We start from the raw sequence: 18,672 nt of genomic DNA, 5'->3' as shown, positions 1-18,672 counted from the left end.
GACTGAGCGCCTCCCCTTGTATTAAGGCTGGACAAGGGAATCCAGTATGAGGAATAGGTTCCCAAGAGCCAGCCAATGTGTTAGGGACAGCCCCTGCTCCCATTGTTAGGAGTCCCACAAGTAGACCAAGCTACAACATTGTCACATATATGTAGAGGGCCTAGGTTGGTCCCATGCAGGGTCTCTGGTTGTTGGTTCAGACTCTGTGAGTTCCTAAGAGCCAGGTTAGTTGTTTCTGTGGGTTTTCTTGTGATGGGCTTGATACCTCTGGCTCCTGCAATCCATCCTCCCTCTCTTCAGCAGGATTCCCCGAGCTCAGCCTAATGATTGGTTGTGGGTCTCTGCATCTGTTTCTATCAGTTACTGGATGACAGCTCTCTGATGACAATTGGGGTGGTCACCAATCTGATGACAGGAGATGGTCAGTTCAGACTACGTGTCCGTTATTGCTACAAGTCTTAGCTGGAGTCATCTTGTAGATTCATGGGTTTCTCTTGCATCAGGTTTCCGTCTGACCCTGAAATGCCCTGCCCCCTCAGCTTCCAGTTATCTCTTTCAGTACTCTCCCCCTCCATCTATCCTGCAATCTGATCTCTCAAGTTCCCATCCCCACCTGTCCCCCAGTCCACCCAAGAGATCTCAGCTATTTCCCCTTCCCAGGGAGATAAATGTGTCCCACCTTGGACCCTCCTTATTACCCAGCCACTCTGGGTCTGTGAATTGTAGCCTGGTGATCTTTCACTTTACAGCTAATATCTACTTATGAGGGAGAACAAAGCATGTTTTTCTTTCTTGGTCTGGGTTATCTCACTCAGGGTGATCTTTTCTAGTGCCATCCATTTGCCTGAAAATTTCCTGATGTCATTGTTTTTAACAGCTGAGTAATACTCCATTGTGTAAAGGAACCACATTTTCTTTACCCATTCTTCGGTTGAAGGGCATCTAGGTTGTTTCTAGGTTCTGGCTATTACGAATTTGCTATGAACAAAATTGAGCTAATATCCTTTTGGTATTATTGGAGCTCCCTTTTGTATCTTAACCTTGAGAGAGAGAGAGGATCAGCTTGGGTCTGTGGCCTCTCCCAACAGTGGTCCTCCAACGCTACTCAACAGAACAGTGGTGCTTTGTGAGACAGACTGAAAATTTCAAGCTGGAAATTGCATGATGGATCTTTCCTCAACTTAAAATGAAAAATAGTAGCTATAAAGTCTCTAATTTGGGGGTTCTCCTCTATCTCTCTCCTCTTTAGTTGTACTAGATATTAAACTTAAAGTCCCACCCAGGCAAAGTAAATGCTCTACCCATGCATTCTATCTTCAGTCCCCCCACTCTTTTTTTTTTCTTTTTCAATTTTTTGTTTTGAGACAAAGTCTCATTAAGTTGCTCAGGCTGGCCTTGAATCACTCTGTAGCCCAGGTAGGCCTCAGACTTTTGATCCTCCTGCCTCTACTCATGAGAAGCTGTAAGTACAGGCTTATTCAACCAGCTTTAGTTCGACTTTAGAATTTTCTTCCCCCATAAACATGTTTTTAAAGAAATGTATTTGCCTATCTATTTATTTATTTATGTGCACTCAGGTATGCAGGAATGTTCATGTGTGTGCTACACTATACACATGAAGTTGGGAAGACAAGTTGTGTGTGTGTGTGATGTGTGTGTGTGTGTGATGTGTGTATGTGTGTGCTGCACTGCACATGTGCAGGCCAGAAGACAAGTTACAAGAGTCAATTTTCTTCTTCTAGTGTGTGGGTCCTGGGAATTGACTTCAAGTCATCAATGGTCCCCAATGGCTTTTCTCCCAGTATCTCTACTATGAAGAGCTCTTCTCTAGAGGTCTCAGAATGTATCTCTTGCCAAGCCTGGTGGCATAAGCCCATCCCAGCACTCAGGAGGCTGAAGCAAGAGAGCCAGAAATTCAAGGCCATCCTCTGAGAACTTTTCTCAAAGAAACAAGGGCTGTGAATGTAGTTCACTGATAGAGAGATTTTCTGGGATTCACAAGGCCCTGGGTTTGATGCCTAGTACCACACAACAACAATGATAGTAATGATAGTAATAATAATTTATTGTCCTGCTAATATTCAATTCTTGACAAGGGGGAGTCTTAAAATAGCAGACAGCAAGTAATCTGCACAGAAGCCCAGCCATCTGGCCGTAAGCCTCAATGGTGCGTCCCGAAACCTGACTCCCCCAGGGGCCCACTGTTCCAGTTATGTGTCCTTGGCCTCTCCCCATAGATCCATAGTACTGTCCTCAATATAAAAACTCTCCACTGAATTCAGCCAGGTAGGACCAAAGGCAGAGATGCTGAGGACTGGAACAGAATCCCCCCTGAGGAAACATTTGGCAAGAAACTCCATTTCTTCTGCAACCCACCCTCTCAGATATTCTTTCTTATAAAAGCAAAGTAATTTCAATTTGTGTCAGCTAGAAACTAGAGCTGGTATGATTCGATGTACCTACCCTGTATTCATCCTGTAGAACACACCGCTTGAGGTTTCATTTGGGAAATTCACAGCTGAGTTTTCTTTCTCTTTATCGACTTTACAGAGACATGCGAGAAATGAAAAACCTCCTAAGCAAACTCAGGGAAACCATGCCTTTACCGCTGAAAAATCAAGGTGAGTCCTGGGACGTCTCTTGGAGGCAGAGGATGTTTTTAACATGCTGACCTTGGAACCTGCTTCTTAGCAAGGTAATGCAAGTGTTTTCCACAGAGAGAGGAAGGCCTCGAACGTTTCTCTCCCTTAGAGAGAAAGTGATGAGATGTCATCTCGGTGATGGAGGTAGAAAGATACATTGATCTGAAAGAGGATGCCCATATCCCTGCCAGACCTGTCATGCACCATAGAAAACACCACACCGGATGTGCCTCCACAATAGGACCAAGAACATGGCTCTTGCCTGCATAAAGTTTATAGACTAGTGGAGGAATATATCTCCATTTACATGTTCAATTATATAAAAATAATAATGAGAAGAGTTACTATATATTAGGAACACACAGTGTGCCACTATCCTGAGTAATTCATATGTATCAGCTATGTTGGCTTATATAATTCTTTTGGGGTTTTTTTCTCTCATATTAGGGGTTAAAGCAAGGTCTTTACATGTTAGGCAAGTAGTCTACCACGAGCTGTATCCCCAGCCCCCCATTTAAATATAATAATGATGTAGGGAGATTCTGTTACAGTTTTCCTTATCTACAGGGAACTGAGACATGGGGATTAGTAAGTTTTTTCAATGTCATACAGATTATAGTAGAATGACTGGGCTGTGGATTTGAACTCATGAAGCCCATCTGTAGAGCTGATTGAGAGAATACAACCTGACACAGACATGGAAAGGGATACTCACCAGAATGAGGGATGGTCCTGATCTTGTTAACTCTTGGATCCCCCGTATCTGGAGCCTGGAACACAGAATACCACCTGGCACAAACAATAAATGTTTATTAAATCTTCACCCAGCTTTGCAGGATTCCAGGGATGAAGCTGTGCCCAAAAGTAAATAATAAGTGCTTTACATGAAGCATACTTAGCTAGAGCAGCCATAAGCAAAACATTAGCTTCAGAAAGTGGTACCAAGAGGATGGGAAAGGCTCTTTAGAGACAAGAAAGAAGCTCCCCCTATTTCCAGCGAACAAAGCCTAAGCAGGAGAGAGGATGGTACACTGTTTGCCTGGGAGCCAGTGAAGCTGAGTGAAGAGGAGGGGAGAGGGAGGACTTGGCAGTGGAGCTGAAGGGCCTCTTGGCTCAGAGAGCATCTCAGCAGAAGGTGGAGAGGTGGAGGCAGGCGAGAGCACCAGACAAAGGCTGAGAAGCAGCATAGGCTGTACTGTGCTGGAGGCCTGGGTCGGAACAGGGGGCAGGGGAGGAGGCAGGTCATTCCAAGCAAGCCCCAAGAGCCTGCTCAGGAGGCCAACCGCCCCCACCCCCACCCTCGGAGCCAGTCAGTCAGTGTGCTTTAGAGTACTGGAAGAAAGACATGTAGTAACAGAGGATTTCTCTGACCACACATACGAAGCTGCTGAGAAGTATGGGTTTAGGATGAAGGGCTTCAGTTAAAGTTAGACTTGAGTTCAGATTCTGGCTCTGTCATTGTTCAATCGTGTGACCTAGAGCAAGCTGTTGGACTTCTGGAAATTTCAGATTTCTTGTCCCTGGTTGGGGGAAGGCTTCAGATGGTGGCTTGAGGATTAAAGAGGCAGTACGCCATATGCCTGTCATCAATCTTAACAAACAGCAGACGCTCAAAGGGACACTTTGCTGTTGCCGTGTTGGTGGAAACTGCTCTTACCATTAACTAGCTGGTCCACTCAGAAGTGCTTAGAACTCCAATCCAGCAGCAAGTAGAACTCAGCTTGCAAAGACCACGGATCATATCCATGTCAAATCTTGAGCTCCAGGCCAGAGCCCAGGCCTCTGGGACATCACATTTGGAGCACATGTTAGGATCAATAGGTTTGGCAAGCCCCCTATGGACTACCCTGTCCTGATACTGAACCACACATTCAGCTTTCCAGGAGGGTAACTTCCCATGGTACCCAGTCTGAATTTTATGAATGCCACGAAGTCTCTATTTTATGTGAACCCATTTTAAGCCTTCCTTCCACAATTAGTGCTAGTCTGCAGGGCCATTTCGGAATTTCTGTGTGTTGACAGAAAACAAAAACAGAAATTTCATTTTAATTAGGTAATTTTCAAAAATCATAGGAGGTATAATAATGAATATTTTTATATTCTATAAGCAGAAAAATTATTGGACCTTTCAATGCATTTGTAACATAAAAGAGCAACAGCAGTAAGTGTTGGTACTACTAGTGAAAACATGAAAGGAAATAATCGCCCAAGTAAATAAAACCAGGTCTTAAATCATGAATCCATCTGGAAAAATGAAAATACAAAGATGTATTCGGGAAGTGATTCAGTCGCATTCTAACAATCAAAAGACTAGCTGAGGCAAAGGGCTTTTGGAAATGCAGGCATCTCGTTCTGTGGAGAAATTCAAACACTTAGCAAGTTGGCCTCCACTCCCAGCATGCTGTCAGTGGGCAGAGGAGTGTGAGAATCGGAGGAAGGGGCCAGACAGGCCCCGAGGGAGGGATCACCAGTCTCTTGAGATACTTTTTGACAGACACATATGGCAGTGCCATTCAATTCATTTCAGAAATCATCCAGATTTGTCCCTCTGACTGCGGAAACCGAGATGGCCAGCCACAGAGGCTCCTCGTACTGGCAATCTGTGTGTTCTGCAGGTCTGAGTGAAGGTGTGCAGGAAATGGAGTGATGTGTGGAAAAAATTATTCCAGCTCTTTCATGTAGAACCTTGTTCTCAAAAGCTGGTTCTAACTGGTTGAGAACCATTATAGCAAGCCATCTGTTTCTTTTCTGGCTGATTTCCTTTCTGTTTTTATTCCATTTGCATGTGTGTTAGAAACAGAAAAGGGGAGAAGATGTCACTCATGGTCCTGGCTTCCTGTGCTTGGACTGCTGGCCGTGTGAACCCCTGCCAGCTCAGCCTCCAGTTCTCCACTTAGAAGTGGCCCCGAGTTCATTTCAAGACTTGATTATGTCTCCCCCACTCCCTACTCAACAAATGTTCACTTGAAGTTTGTTTTCAATGGGAAGGAAAGCAGAGTGGCCAAGGGCAGGGATTCAAATCATCCCTGAGGCACCTTCATTGTGTACATTGCCTTCTCTGTCGGTGTCCTTCCATCCTGAGCTTGGAGACGTGGGTACCCAGGAGGAGAGTGCCCCTGCCCTGTTCTGTGGTACCTCCATGGCTGGCTGCAGGCAATGTCCAGGTCTCCCGGCTCAGCTGTTCCTCGGGCTGCTTCAGTGACTCTCCTGTCCTCCATTCTGGGTCATTGGCAGTACTGCAGGGAGCTTCATTAATTATGATCAGCTTGCTGTGTCAAATGGATTACAAATGGAACCACCTGTGGGGAGCCCACAAGGTTACTGACAAAGGCTGGAAGGAGGCTGGGGAGTGAAGGGCGAGCCTCTTCTAAAAGGCACGCTGTTATAAAACAAAACAAATCAGCAGAAATAGATTAAGCCTGAAAGACAGTTTCACTTTTGCTCCAATTCTGACTTAACGAGGTCTGTGGGATGTGGTGGTGTCTTCACTCGGGCGTGGAATCCAGTTGCTGGTGGCACGCATTAGAATCCATAGGAACGGAATCTGCTCTAGATTAGGATTCAGTTAAGAGGCAAGCGCTGTATTCCAGACGAGACATGCTTCAGATAATTATGTAATGTCAGGGGACTAAGGAGGAAGATATGGCAGGTCAGATATGATTTATAAGGGGGCAAGCAGAATCAAGGATGAATCTGGGTTCAGTCTTGGATAGCAGAGTGAATGACGGCATCGGTCATTAAGTGGAGGGAAGGAAGCAAGAGCCCTCAAGGTAGAACATGACCACAGTGTTGGACATGAAAGTAAGGGTGATGCTCAATGGTTAATAGTGTTGAAGGAAGACATGATCCAGGAAAACCGGAAACAGATCTGAGTATCTTCAGAACAGTGGTCATTGGAGCCCGACAGACAGCTGCAACTGTCCACGGGAAATTTGCCAAGAGAATGCTCTGTGATGCAAAAAATGTAAGGCTTGAGGGGAAAGAAGAGCCGTTCACAAAGGGATCCGAAGAAGAGAATCAAAAGAGCATTGCAAAATGAATCAAAAAAAAAAAATTGCGAGGAAGGAATGGCTAATTATGCAGGGTGATTAAACTGGATAAAAACTGCCAAATCTGAAGGATTTGGCAGAAAGGTAGTCACTGATGGTGACAGCAAAGCACCCAATTTGGAGTTGGGGACAGGGAAGCCTGGTTGAGGGGAGTTATTCAATGAACAGGAGATAAAGAGATAGCAAGGATAAATATATGTAGATTTTCATCAACAGTTGTTTTTAGCATGGCAAGAAGATGGGATCAGAAGCAGTTAATCTACCCAGATAATTGTTTATAGAAGGAATGGGAACAGGAAGAAAGTCAGAAGCATGGAGCACTCAGAAAATGCATATAAATAAGTAGCCGAAGCTAATCTCAAAGGGGAGATTACCAATCAACCAAAGAGGGAAGGATGTGGGGGAAGGGAAGCATATGTAAACGCAGAGAAGCAAGAGACTGTGGGCCTATGTAGGTAATTTAAGTGGGTAATTTAACAACGTTGTGCACCACTTGTTAAGCGAATCCACGAGAGTCCGTTAAAGGGTATCAAGGATTTATTAAGGTTGAAAATGGGGAGAAATACACTCAGGATACAGAACAAAGCAAACAGCCATTGTTGTCCTCCGTTCTGCCTGGGGGTGAATGGAACCAGCCTTCCAGTCTCTGACCACCCCCAGAGAGTGAACATGCACCCCCTCCTCAGGCCCTTCTATCCAGCCAGACACTCCAAAGTCATTGACAGAGTGAATTCCCACAACACTACCCCTCCTGCGCAAACCTTTCAGTCCACCCTGACTAGACTGTTTATTTGAACCTGAAGTAGGCTGCCACTGGTGCCCTGTATCTGCATTCATACTATCCCCTTCATTCAGAAGGCCTACCCCCTTGAACAAACACACGAGTTCTCATTCCCGTGACCAAGAATGATCACCACGGCCTACAGGAATCTTCCATGAATGGTGCTCTTCCCTAAATGGAAGTAACACCTCTGCCCCCGCAAACAGCACTGTATTTGGGTCTTTCTTGTGCTTTTGTAAATGTAGTCTCACAGCGGGAGACAAGAAAAGTTCCTTAAGGCCAGGGGCCATGTTTCTTTTCAAACCCATCTGGTAGTATCTTCACTACTCCGCACAGGGTGTTTCAGTTACTTACCTCATCACTGTACTAAAAAACACCTGACAATGTGCCGGGCGGTGGTGGCGCACGCCTTTAATCCCAGCACTCGGGAGGCAGAGCCAGGCGGATCTCTGTGAGTTCGAGGCCAGCCTGGACTACCAAGTGAGTTCCAGGAAAGGCGCAAAGCTACACAGAGAAACCCTGTCTCAAAAAAACCAAAAAAAAAAAAAAAAAAAAACACCTGACAAAACAGCTTACTTTGGCTTATAGTTCCAAGGGATACAGCCCATAAGGGCAGAGAAGGGTGGCAGCAGGAAAGGCTTTAGGGGGCGGGAAGCACATGTAAAGGTAGGGAAGCTAGAGAAAGAGGGCATATTTAGGTAACTTTTAAGCATCAGCAGCTGCTGCTCCAATTGTTTCCATAGAAAAGAGAACAATGAGTATGATGCTCATCTCTCTCTTTTATTCAGTCCCGGGCCTCATGGAGGACTAATGCCCACCTATAGGGTAGATCTTCCCACCCAAACTAATGACATAAACCCTCACTGACTCATCTGGAGATTTGTTTTCCTGATGATTCTACACCGCATCAAGTTGACAATCAAATTAAGCATATCCTAGAGCACTTAGTAGATCTTCTGTTAATTTACTAGCGCTCAGTGTCTGCTCTTGGGACTTGCAACATCGGTTGTTGTAGGCTAATCTTTTTGTACGCTGTGAAGACGTATCTTTGCCAGGGCACCTTCTGATTGGTTGAATAAAGGGCTGAATGGTCGATAGGTAGGCAGGAAGAGGTTAGGCAGGACTTCCAGGGAAACAGAGGAACTTGGGAAGAATCTAGGTGTGTAAAAGAAGCCAGTGAGACATGGAGGGGTCAGACAAACAGAATGAAAGAAAGGTAGAAAGCCACATGGCAGAAGGTAGATTAATAGAAACTGGTTAATTTAAGTTATAAGGGCTAGCGTGACAAGCCTAAGCTAAGGCCAAGATTTCATAATCAAAAATAAATCTCCATATCATTATTTGGGGGCTGGTGGTCCCAATGAGAAAGTACTGCTACAATCAGTAGCTTTAGGAACTTGTAAGAAAAATCTGCTTTTCTGGCTCCACACCATACCCACTGTTTGAGAAACATGCGGGGTGAAGTCAATAATCTGTACATTCAAAGGGCTCAGATGATGCTAATACAGTTGTTTGAGGGCCACTGAGTCCTCCAAAATGTGTTCCCTATACATATTTGTATATATGTAAATATATGTGCATATATATACATATATATGACTAGAAGAATTTGGACAATGACAACCATAGTTCCTGTCTAATCATTTCTCTTATTTGTGTCTGAGAACACAGCTTTAAACTCAGATTATAATTTGAAAATTTCTCAGTTTTATGTCTGCCTTTTTTCTCAAAATGTCATGTACATAGCAAATGTTAGCAAGAAGAAATCGAATAATGGAGAAACAGCATCACTGTTTCTTAAGAGATTCCAGGGTCCGTGGACTTACTGACAATTAAATTTCCTGGTCTATTGTTCCATTCACTTTCTCCTAGACTTTTTTCCTCCATTTCCTTTCTCACTTTTCATTTTCAAGTTGTCTTTAGTTACAGTTTTGTGAAATTGTGTATTTTTGAAAAAAATAACTAATAGGAGCCTTAACACATCACATCTAAACATACATTTACAGTAAAAATCAACAATTTCCTAACAAGCTCATCTGAATTTGCCCAGAGATTTTTACAGTGAGTCAGGAAATATTCCATTTTGCTCACATTCTTTCAGCAGCCCTTCAAAACTCAGAGACAGGAGTAGTCCGAGTGGTGAGACATCGTTACCTGGAGTTCAGTTAGCTTCAAAGGTTTTGGGGAACCTTTGCTGCTTGAAGAATTGTAGAGCTCACTACGCGTATAGCCTTCCTAGGCTGTAGAAAGCTGTTCTGGATTTGTGCCAAGGATTTTCAAGCTCTTGTTTCTCCTCAGCCCTAGGTGATGATCAGACAAGCTCTAAGCTAGGCAAACGTGTGAAAAATGCACATCAAAGACACCCCAAGCCAGTAGTCATCCTTAATAGGTAACATGACCTTTGTTTAATGTCAGCATTTTCCCATCCATCTTAAGACTGTGTCCACTTGTGAGTGAAACATATCTATGCAGCATAGATACCCTGTATATACGTGTGTGTGTGTGTGTGTGTGTTTGAGACATATGAGTGTGCACAACACACACACACACACACACACACACACACACACACACACACACACACACACCTACAGAGAAGATTGAATAGGAAGAATGTCAATAGTATAAAAGGCTCATCTATAGAAAGAAGTCTTTATTTACTGTAAACAAGACAGTCTTGGTGAAAATTCCGGACTTGTGTATGACACCTCTGTGCTTTTAACATTTAAAAAAAGATAGCAAGACATAGCCTATGGGACCAGTACATGCATGCATACTTTCCTTTATAATGTACAGTAGACATTTCTTTATGTGATGTGAACAGTGCACATGAAAAATGAAGGGAGATGTAGGAGTTTAGATGATAGATCTTATAAGTCAGTAAGAGAGAGAGATCATTCTTATCTATAAATATCTTCCTAGTTTTGATGACTCTGCTCTCAAAAAGCCTTGAATTGCCAATGAACTTGAATTTCAGGAAGTATAGCCATTATCTAAAGAGATCCTGAGCTACTCTTCAAAGCCCCATCCAGTTAGGTTAAGTTCATTGACCATTTGGTAGTTAAAATAAGAGTCCCAGAAATGATGAAAGACTGAGTTATATATGATTCCTTTCTTTTCTAAAAATATGATTGGCCTCTGAGAGCTCTCCCTGCACAGTGATGCCCATGCTCATGCATAGGGCCTGGCATTTTCTCCAGCGTCCTAACTCTTTTGAAACAAGTTAAATATAGAAGAAAGAGATTGTAGTCTTAGCTCTCAAAATATTGATGCTCAGATTATTGCAAATTATTTTTTCACAATTAAAAGGATAAAAATGAACCTATTTTTCTCCACATTTAAAGAATTCGAGTTTTGTGGGCGTTTTAATCACTGGAGACAAGAAAGGGGACTGTGTTAGAGTCATTTGCTGTGCCCAGCTGGACGTCCATTTTCTCCTTTGCTTTAAACATGCATCTCAGGGTACAGCTAAATTTATCACAAATTGAACCAGTGCCAAGATCCCCTGTCAGTTTGGGTGAACAGTATTCGTTTGCTAATAAGCATAACACATTGATACTTAAAAGACTTTAGGGAAGATGAGGGCACTCAGGTACCTGGATGAAAATAGTTTCAGGAGAGGATCAGGAAGCCAAGGTTTATTTTTGTCCTCAACCGTTTCCTAAGCATCCCAGCTCTGTAATGAAGAAAAGCAAACCTCGACCACAAACCAGCCCAAAACAGTCAGTCTGTGGTGCCCCCTCCCTGTATCCATGCCACCATCTAACACTGGACAGTGCCCCTGGCCAAGGTTCCATCTCCTTTAAGGTGGGCAGTGGGAAAGGGGACCCCCCACCCCACCCCACTCTGAAAAGCCACCTGACCTGACGGCCATCAGTGTCAACCATCCATTTGTCACATCAAGACCACGCGCTAGCTCTGCCCCTGCTGGTGGTTTCCAGCTAACACTTTGCAGTCCTCTGGTCTCTGAGACCCTTGCTTGCCAATTCTGCTCTACCAGAACCTCCCTAACTCCTTTCCTTTTAGACTGCAGGAGGTTTTAAGAACCCAGCTAGGGAAAACCAGTTAGCCTTCTGGTTCATTTCTTCCTCTGCTTGTTATTATGCTAAAATTTTGACCCCCAAAGTGTTGATTCAATAGTTATCAATCTAACCTAATGCATATATGTGTGTGTTATGTGTTTATACATATGTCTTATGTATATGTATGTATATATATACATATATGCCTTTCCATACATATGCACATATAGATGTGGAAAGACATAACAGAAAATAGCTGGAATTTCTTCCCAAGACATGAAGGAAGTAGAATGGAACCAAGAAAATGGTCCTATGCAAAGGAAAATAGTTAAATTATCTATTTAACTGAGTTAGTTCATTATAATCTTCACTTAAGTATTGTTCACTATTAAACCCAGATTCACACACTGGACATTAAAGTTTAGTGAGGTTGAGTGATGGATGAGGGTCACAGAAGGCAAGCTTACAAAACCAGCCAAGAGTACTCAGATGTTGAATTGCTTCTATTAAGGTATGTGCAACTTCTCCCAACTGAAAGGCTGTCTCTGAGCAGTTTCAATTGAACTGTAAACAGGGATTCTCAGTCTTAGAATATTTGTCCCAGGGGACCGTTGGCCAGATCTGGGAATGTATTTGGTTGCCTCAACTGATGGAGGCATCCGAAGTGAGAGAAGGCCAAGGACACTACTTCAGTCCTTCTGGGAATAGCCTCTAACAGCACTTCTGGGGATAACCTCTAAAAACAAAGCATTGATAAAGTCCTTCAGTGCTTGAGATAGCCTCTAACTGGTCCAAAATATTAACATCACTGAGGTTTAGAGTGTGGTAGACAGGGTGATGGATTTTTAAAGCCACTTGTTAAGCAGCGGCTTGTTTTGTTTGTTCCTTACTCCTATGTACGTTCTGTCCATCACAGATGACAGCAGCCTTCTGAATCTAACTCCCTACCCCATGGTGAGAAGACGGAAGAGAAGGTTCTTCGGGTTGTGTTGTCTTGTCTCAAGCTAGGTGGTTCCCCCTGGAAACTCACAGCCAAGATCACCTGAAAAACACCCCAGAGCCGGAAGCCTCCACACAGCGGAACACCGAGAATGGTTTTGGCCAACCTTTTCTATGCTTCCTTATTACTTTTATCCACCTCTCCCTGCCCTTTTAAATGATTTTACACTTGAAAGCAGCTGCCATCAAGGGAGAAAAAAAAAAAGAACAGATTCAAAAAGGCGCAGCCTGTTTTTAAAGGGATTTTTAAAAAGTTGACATTGTGCATGTCTGCTCTGAACCATGCCATGACAGATGCAAGAATTATGATTTTTAAATTATTTAAAGCTTTTTTAAAATGTATTATACAGAGAAAAATTATTTCACATATAATAGTATATCTGTAGCTCTTGCTGATTTCATGTTAACAATTTATCAGATATGAAAGATGTCTCTAAACATAGAAATCTATTTAAAACAGCAAAACTGTTTAAAAATGCGATCTATGAGTATCATTAGAAATACTACTCTAACCAAACACACACCACCTCATGTGTTGCTTTCTCTGCACTCATTTACATATAGTCTTCCATTCTGTCAGAATCTAAGTGTCAACATAAAAAAAAACTTAAGTTATAATGCAACAAAACCATATGTGAAAAATACATTTTGTAAATACACAGGGATCCTAGTATCTTCGTACAATGCATATGGGCAACTAATTTTCTTTTAATCCAATGGTGTCTTTTTAAGCTTCTTGGAAAATGAAGTTATCCAGTTAGGAAATGGTGTAGTAACATATACAATTACCCTCAGATGTAAAATTGAATATTATCACATTTCGTTTGAATTGAAATCTGAAGCATGGAGTCCGCGCATCAGCATAATGTTAAATCTTTTAGGGCATGCTGGAATTAGCTCAGATCATAAAACTCTTTAATATTTTACATTATTAATGAAAAAAATGTTTTAGTTAAGCTTAGCTTGTCTCATTTTAGATGACTATGCAGATATGGCTTTTCCAGTGTTACTCTGTGTCTTGTCTTAACGTCTAGCATCTTGAGAGCAGGACACATTAAGCAATACTGTACGTTAGGAAAGAGGGAGCCACACGCTATGTTTCTCTGCTCACGGCTGTTATGCGCTTCTTCCACTGAACCTGTTAGACGGTACAATCCTGGTTTTCCTTCTATCCTCCCTTTGGCCCTTTCCCCAGGCAGAATTCCCCATGACTTGGAAGATGAATCTTCACACTTCTTGCTTTGTTTTCCATTCTCTGGACAATCTTCATGTCAGACAGGAGGTACCAGTGCCCAATCTTGAGAGGATCAAACTAGCTTCAAATGGCTCTAATCCCACCCTGAGTAGGCAGGCACTTATGTGTACACTAATATCCTGGCCTAAGAACACAATATTTTAAAGCCTTTCACCTTACAGAAGATGGAAAGTGTGGATAATTATTGTATTGGGTTGAATTCTATGAAATGGCTGATATTTGACTGTTTTGACCTATATAAAAAATGGCAATTTCAAGTAGTTCAACCTAATACCTAGAAAGGAAATCATACAGCACCTGATTTTCTCCTATCCAAGAGTTCAGGGATGGAAAAGGCCTCCAAAGTCTATCATTGGTCTGTATTTCAATTCCACCAGTTACTGTTGACCATATTCTTGGAACCCCACACTATGTTCCACCGAGCCGGTAACTAATGCATTGTTACAGGTATGACTAGATTCAGTAAAAGAAGTACTTTTGACAAATTGTGTGAGAAAATTATAGTTTTCCTGAATCGAAATGTTCATGAAACAATGGAAGGAATGTGTTACTTAAAGACTCTTTGCAAAGCAGGGAACTCCTCCCGACTCACCTGGCCCGCCATCTTGAATGAAGCTTAGTATTCGCTCCCGAATACAGCTCATCTCAAATGAGACAACCCCTGAGGTTACCTCATTTATGAGCTATCATTTCTAAAGGGCATGTTCTCAGCTCCCGTCTCTGTTCTGTCGCACACTCTGAAAGGACTGATCCCTACACTTCGGCCTCGTTCCTAGTAATCCATGCAAACTCACGGATAAAATCCCCTGTGTGCAGCACACCCTTGTTGAGGCCTGACCTAAATCGCTCCTGCTTTGTTCGGTTGTGCTCGCTCTCTTCTTAGTCTCAGCGTGATAATAACACCTCCTGTGCAATTGTCCTTTGTACAACTAAAGACTGTTAAAAAAAAAAAAATTCAGGTCTCACCTCCATGTCTGAGAAGGTCATGGTAGCTATTCATGGAGATGGGGATTGTCTAATTACCTAGCCAGACTTCCGTATCTTAGGTAATATAGTCCAAGCACCTTATCTTTTATTCAGTGCCTGTTTTCCAGCCTTCGCTCAGTTTTATAGTTCCCATAGACACACTCCAAGATTTACAGACGACCATTCAGTAGCAGGTCCTAAAGCAACATTTAGTAATCAAAGTTCTGATAACTATGTTGGTTCGTGGTTGCCACGGTGATTCACCACCTCCCCTTAGATATGCCAAGTGCATCCAGTAAGAGCTGCCCCTCTCTCCTGTCACCTGCCAGTGGACTTTCTCAGGTGTGGTCCCATGAGATAAAGTTCTGCTGCCTCCTCTCCCTGCAGGAAATTGTCTTCACACTTCCAGAAGCAACCAGTCGATCTGGGGTAGGAGAAAACACTGACTATTGTCTCACAAACAAACACATGTGCATCAAACAGAAAAGGATGACACTTCTTTTGTGTGTGGCACACACTCATTTTAGCACCATACTTTTTATATCCTCTTTTAGTTTTTCCTGCAAATTATAAAGAATACATGGTTTTGTTTTGTTGTTTTTGTTTTTTTTTTTTTTGGGGGGGGGACCTGTAAAACATCACCATGTATCAAAGTAAACATCATCTGAACTCCACCACAAACGTATTGTTTAAAACCAAGTTCCTGGGCTCTAAATCAGCTGGGGTTGGGCCCAAAGACATATGAAGTAGCCTTAAAGCCACAGTATCACTTTAATGTCTGACCCCCGATGTTTAGCGTCTAGATGCAGACTCACTGCAAACTGCCCTGTTGTGCCATTCATTATTCAGGTACAAAGAACGCTGTAGAAGCAGCAGGGCCCTAATGCCATGCAAAATTCTCAAGCCCCGCCCGACCATTGAGTCCCTCCTTACGCCAGTGAAAAGTTAAGACGCTCAGATTTAGGCAATACTGCCACCTCGTGGAAGCTAAGCTTCAAACTGACACAAAGCAAATACTCAAAGCATCTCATTTTAGAAAACCTGTGAATGGACCAGATAAACAATGAGTCCATTAAGACTTCCAGACTGTGAAAGTCTCAGGATTGAAATAATTAAGAATTATCATGCAGCCTAAGACTCTTCCCCACACATCTGTGCCTAAACAATATCTGCGTTTTCCTTTTGTTCTAGAATATCAATCACGACTGAAAACACTTACCTTTGCTGTAACTACAGGTAGAATGAGGAAGAGCAGTGCTATTATATCAGCCTCACAATAAATGGCTATAACTAACTACAGCACCCACAGTACATTAAATAACAGAAAATAACTGAGTACACTACACTTCAAATATGAGAAAAGTTTGGATGATTAAGTAAGTTATTTGGAATAACTAGTTAACCTCTCTTGGGAGCAAAATTGGGTCCATAACTTAATCAATATAAATTCTAGATGAAATAAATATTCACATTTTAAAATGTATGAATAAATAAAAAACATGAAAAAGACATCATATCCCTGAAGATGTCATTTTAATGTGGGAGATAAAAGCCTTTCTAAGCATAATACCAAAAAGGAAGAAGTGATAAAGAAAAGATGGATGGGTTGGACTGATACTATTTTTTAAAAGAATGTAAAAGTCCTATACATAAACATTAAGCCAAATTAAGAGAAAATAATATTTGCAATCCATGCAAGAAAGAAATTAGAGCTCTACTATATGAATAACCACAGCACTCTGGGGAGGTCTCAATGGTTTACAAGACTTGCACTTTTCCCAGTACTGCTTGTATGATTGTTGGTTCATCCCACTAAACTGAAAGTATGAACGGCAACCATCACATACATTTTGCTTAACATTGTTATCTCATCTCCTAACATAGTGCTGTGCACAAACCAAATAATGAAAACATAGTCATTGAATGAGTGGATAGTGAATGAATGGCATAAAAAGTATTTTGTGATTCAGAGAAAGAATCAAACTTTCCAGTAGATTCCAATCAAGAAAAGGAATCAAGGGAGTAAGTAATATACCACAAGCTAAAATAATCCACCGATAACATTGAACATATTTGAATTTACTAGGGGCAAAAACTGCACATATGAACAACTCAGAAAGGCATGTGTATAAATCATTCAAGTTCTCTTATAAACATAGTAAGAGAACATAAACATTCTCTTGTCGTCAACAAGAGCATAAACTGATCCAACCTTTCCAGAAAATATTTTGGTACTATATATTTTTCAAGCACTCTCAGTAATTTCACATTAAGGAAAATTCTCCTTTTAAATGTTCATCAATGGGTCAGCAAGAAGAGTCAACAGGGAAAGGCTCTTGCCACCAAGCAAGCTAGACCCCCTCCTGGACTCACATGGTGGAAGGAGGCAACTGACTCCCTAGCAGGTTAGCCTCTAATCTGCACACACACTAAATAAATGCAATTATGTTATTTAACATTCAGCAAAAAAAAAGGCGAGCTGAGATGCATTTATTCATTAGTTTAAAAGTCATACAAGAAAGGATGTTTTGTAAATATTCCTACATTTGTATGGTTAAATATGGTATATCATTTCAATGGATACTGTGCACCAATTCAGAATGCTCACCATGTGTATTTATTGAAATGTGCAGTCTATGTTGTTAAAGGGAGGAAAGGGGGCAGTAGGAGAATTTCTGGAGAAGTACCCTCTTAAAAACATGCCTACACATGTGCACATTATAGAGGCTGAAAGGATGTTCGCCTACAGGATTTCTCTCTGGGAGGTGAGATTAGGAGCAGTTGTATTTTCTTTCTGCATATCTGTGATTTCTGACTTTTTCACAATGAGCATGTAGTATCTGTATAATTTTTTCAGGGAATAAACACTGACGTTGACAATATATATTAAATGAAAAACATGTTATAAAACAGTATGTATAGTATGATACAATATTTGTAATAAAAAGAAAATCACATATAAATATATCTATGTATGTATATATATATATACATATGCATAAGAAAGCTAGAAGGCCATACACTACAATGTTAATAGCAGTTATCCATGGGTAGTGGGATTATGGGTGATTATTTTTCTTTTTGCTTTTCTGTGTTTTCTAATTTTTCTACAATGAACATGTATTACTTGTGTAATAAAAACTAATAATAAAAGTTCAAAAAATACACAAAGCAGACACTTTGAGTCATCGCTTGTCCTCGCCCCCTGCCTGTCTTTCCAACCTTGTTTGACTTTCTCCTTGGCACAAGTGAGCAGTGGGATGTGGAGACGGAGTGCCAGAGCAACATAAGAAGATAGAGGAGAAGGGGATCGGGAATGAAAGGGAAGAGGGAGAGAGGGAGGGGGCAAGGGAGGGGAAGAAAACCTGTGGAACCAACAGAGGAGGGATGAAAGGACTTTGGGAGCTGTTTCACTAGCAACAATCTCTAAGCCCAGCTCATCTGACAGCCACAGGAAGACCAAAGAAAACAGCGTGCGATTGTTTTCTTTTCTAATACAAGGATACAAGTCTGCACTTGGACGCACACATATACTCCTGCAAGTGTCCACACATCCAAAGAAATATCTCCAAATTCCAATAGGAATGGGCCCCAAGAAGCTTTCCAAGGGCAAAGTGCTGGGCTCGCTGGTGAGCTGTGCAACCCTGCCTATGTCTCAGGATGTTGCCACCAAGAACGATCCTGTCACCACTATTCCAATATCCATTCCCCCTCTCCCTTGGTAACAGAATTCCACATTTCTGAGAGGTATTGACCTCCTCGTGCAAAGGCTGGCTTTCTCAGATGTTCATGGGTATGAGCACAGCCCCAAAGCTGAACGCCAAGTGGTAGGATGTGGCAAAAGCATGTCACCTTCCACAGAGGGATGCCCTTCACGCTGTTGGCATGGTTCTCATCTTTCATCCCTTCTGGAAAGAGTGTGGAGGTTAAGCAATCACCTAGATCCAGAAATGCAACC

The 18,672-nt window shown here is 42.0% G+C and overlaps 1 protein-coding gene across 3 annotated transcripts in view; it reads left to right on the top strand.

The window, feature by feature from the left end:
• The window catches only part of Rgs7bp (regulator of G protein signaling 7 binding protein), a 100,655-nt gene extending 82,765 nt beyond the window's left edge, over nt 1-17,890 (top strand). For all 3 annotated transcript variants that reach the window (XM_052743234.1, XM_052743235.1, XM_052743236.1), the window contains exons 5-6: nt 2,551-2,621; nt 12,411-17,890. In XM_052743234.1, the coding sequence (XP_052599194.1) occupies nt 2,551-2,621; nt 12,411-12,502 (163 nt within the window). In that variant the 3' untranslated portion in view covers nt 12,503-17,890. The remainder of the gene's footprint in view (nt 1-2,550; nt 2,622-12,410) is intronic.
• The last annotated feature ends 782 nt before the right edge of the window (nt 17,891-18,672 follow it).

Source organism: Peromyscus californicus, unplaced genomic scaffold (genome assembly GCF_007827085.1).
Source record: "Peromyscus californicus insignis strain IS unplaced genomic scaffold, ASM782708v3 Scaffold_18__1_contigs__length_77618521, whole genome shotgun sequence".
In the NCBI taxonomy this organism is placed as follows: Eukaryota; Metazoa; Chordata; class Mammalia; order Rodentia; family Cricetidae; genus Peromyscus; species Peromyscus californicus.
Note: the sequence above shows the minus strand (reverse complement) of the source record. Positions and strands in the feature narration are given on the sequence as shown.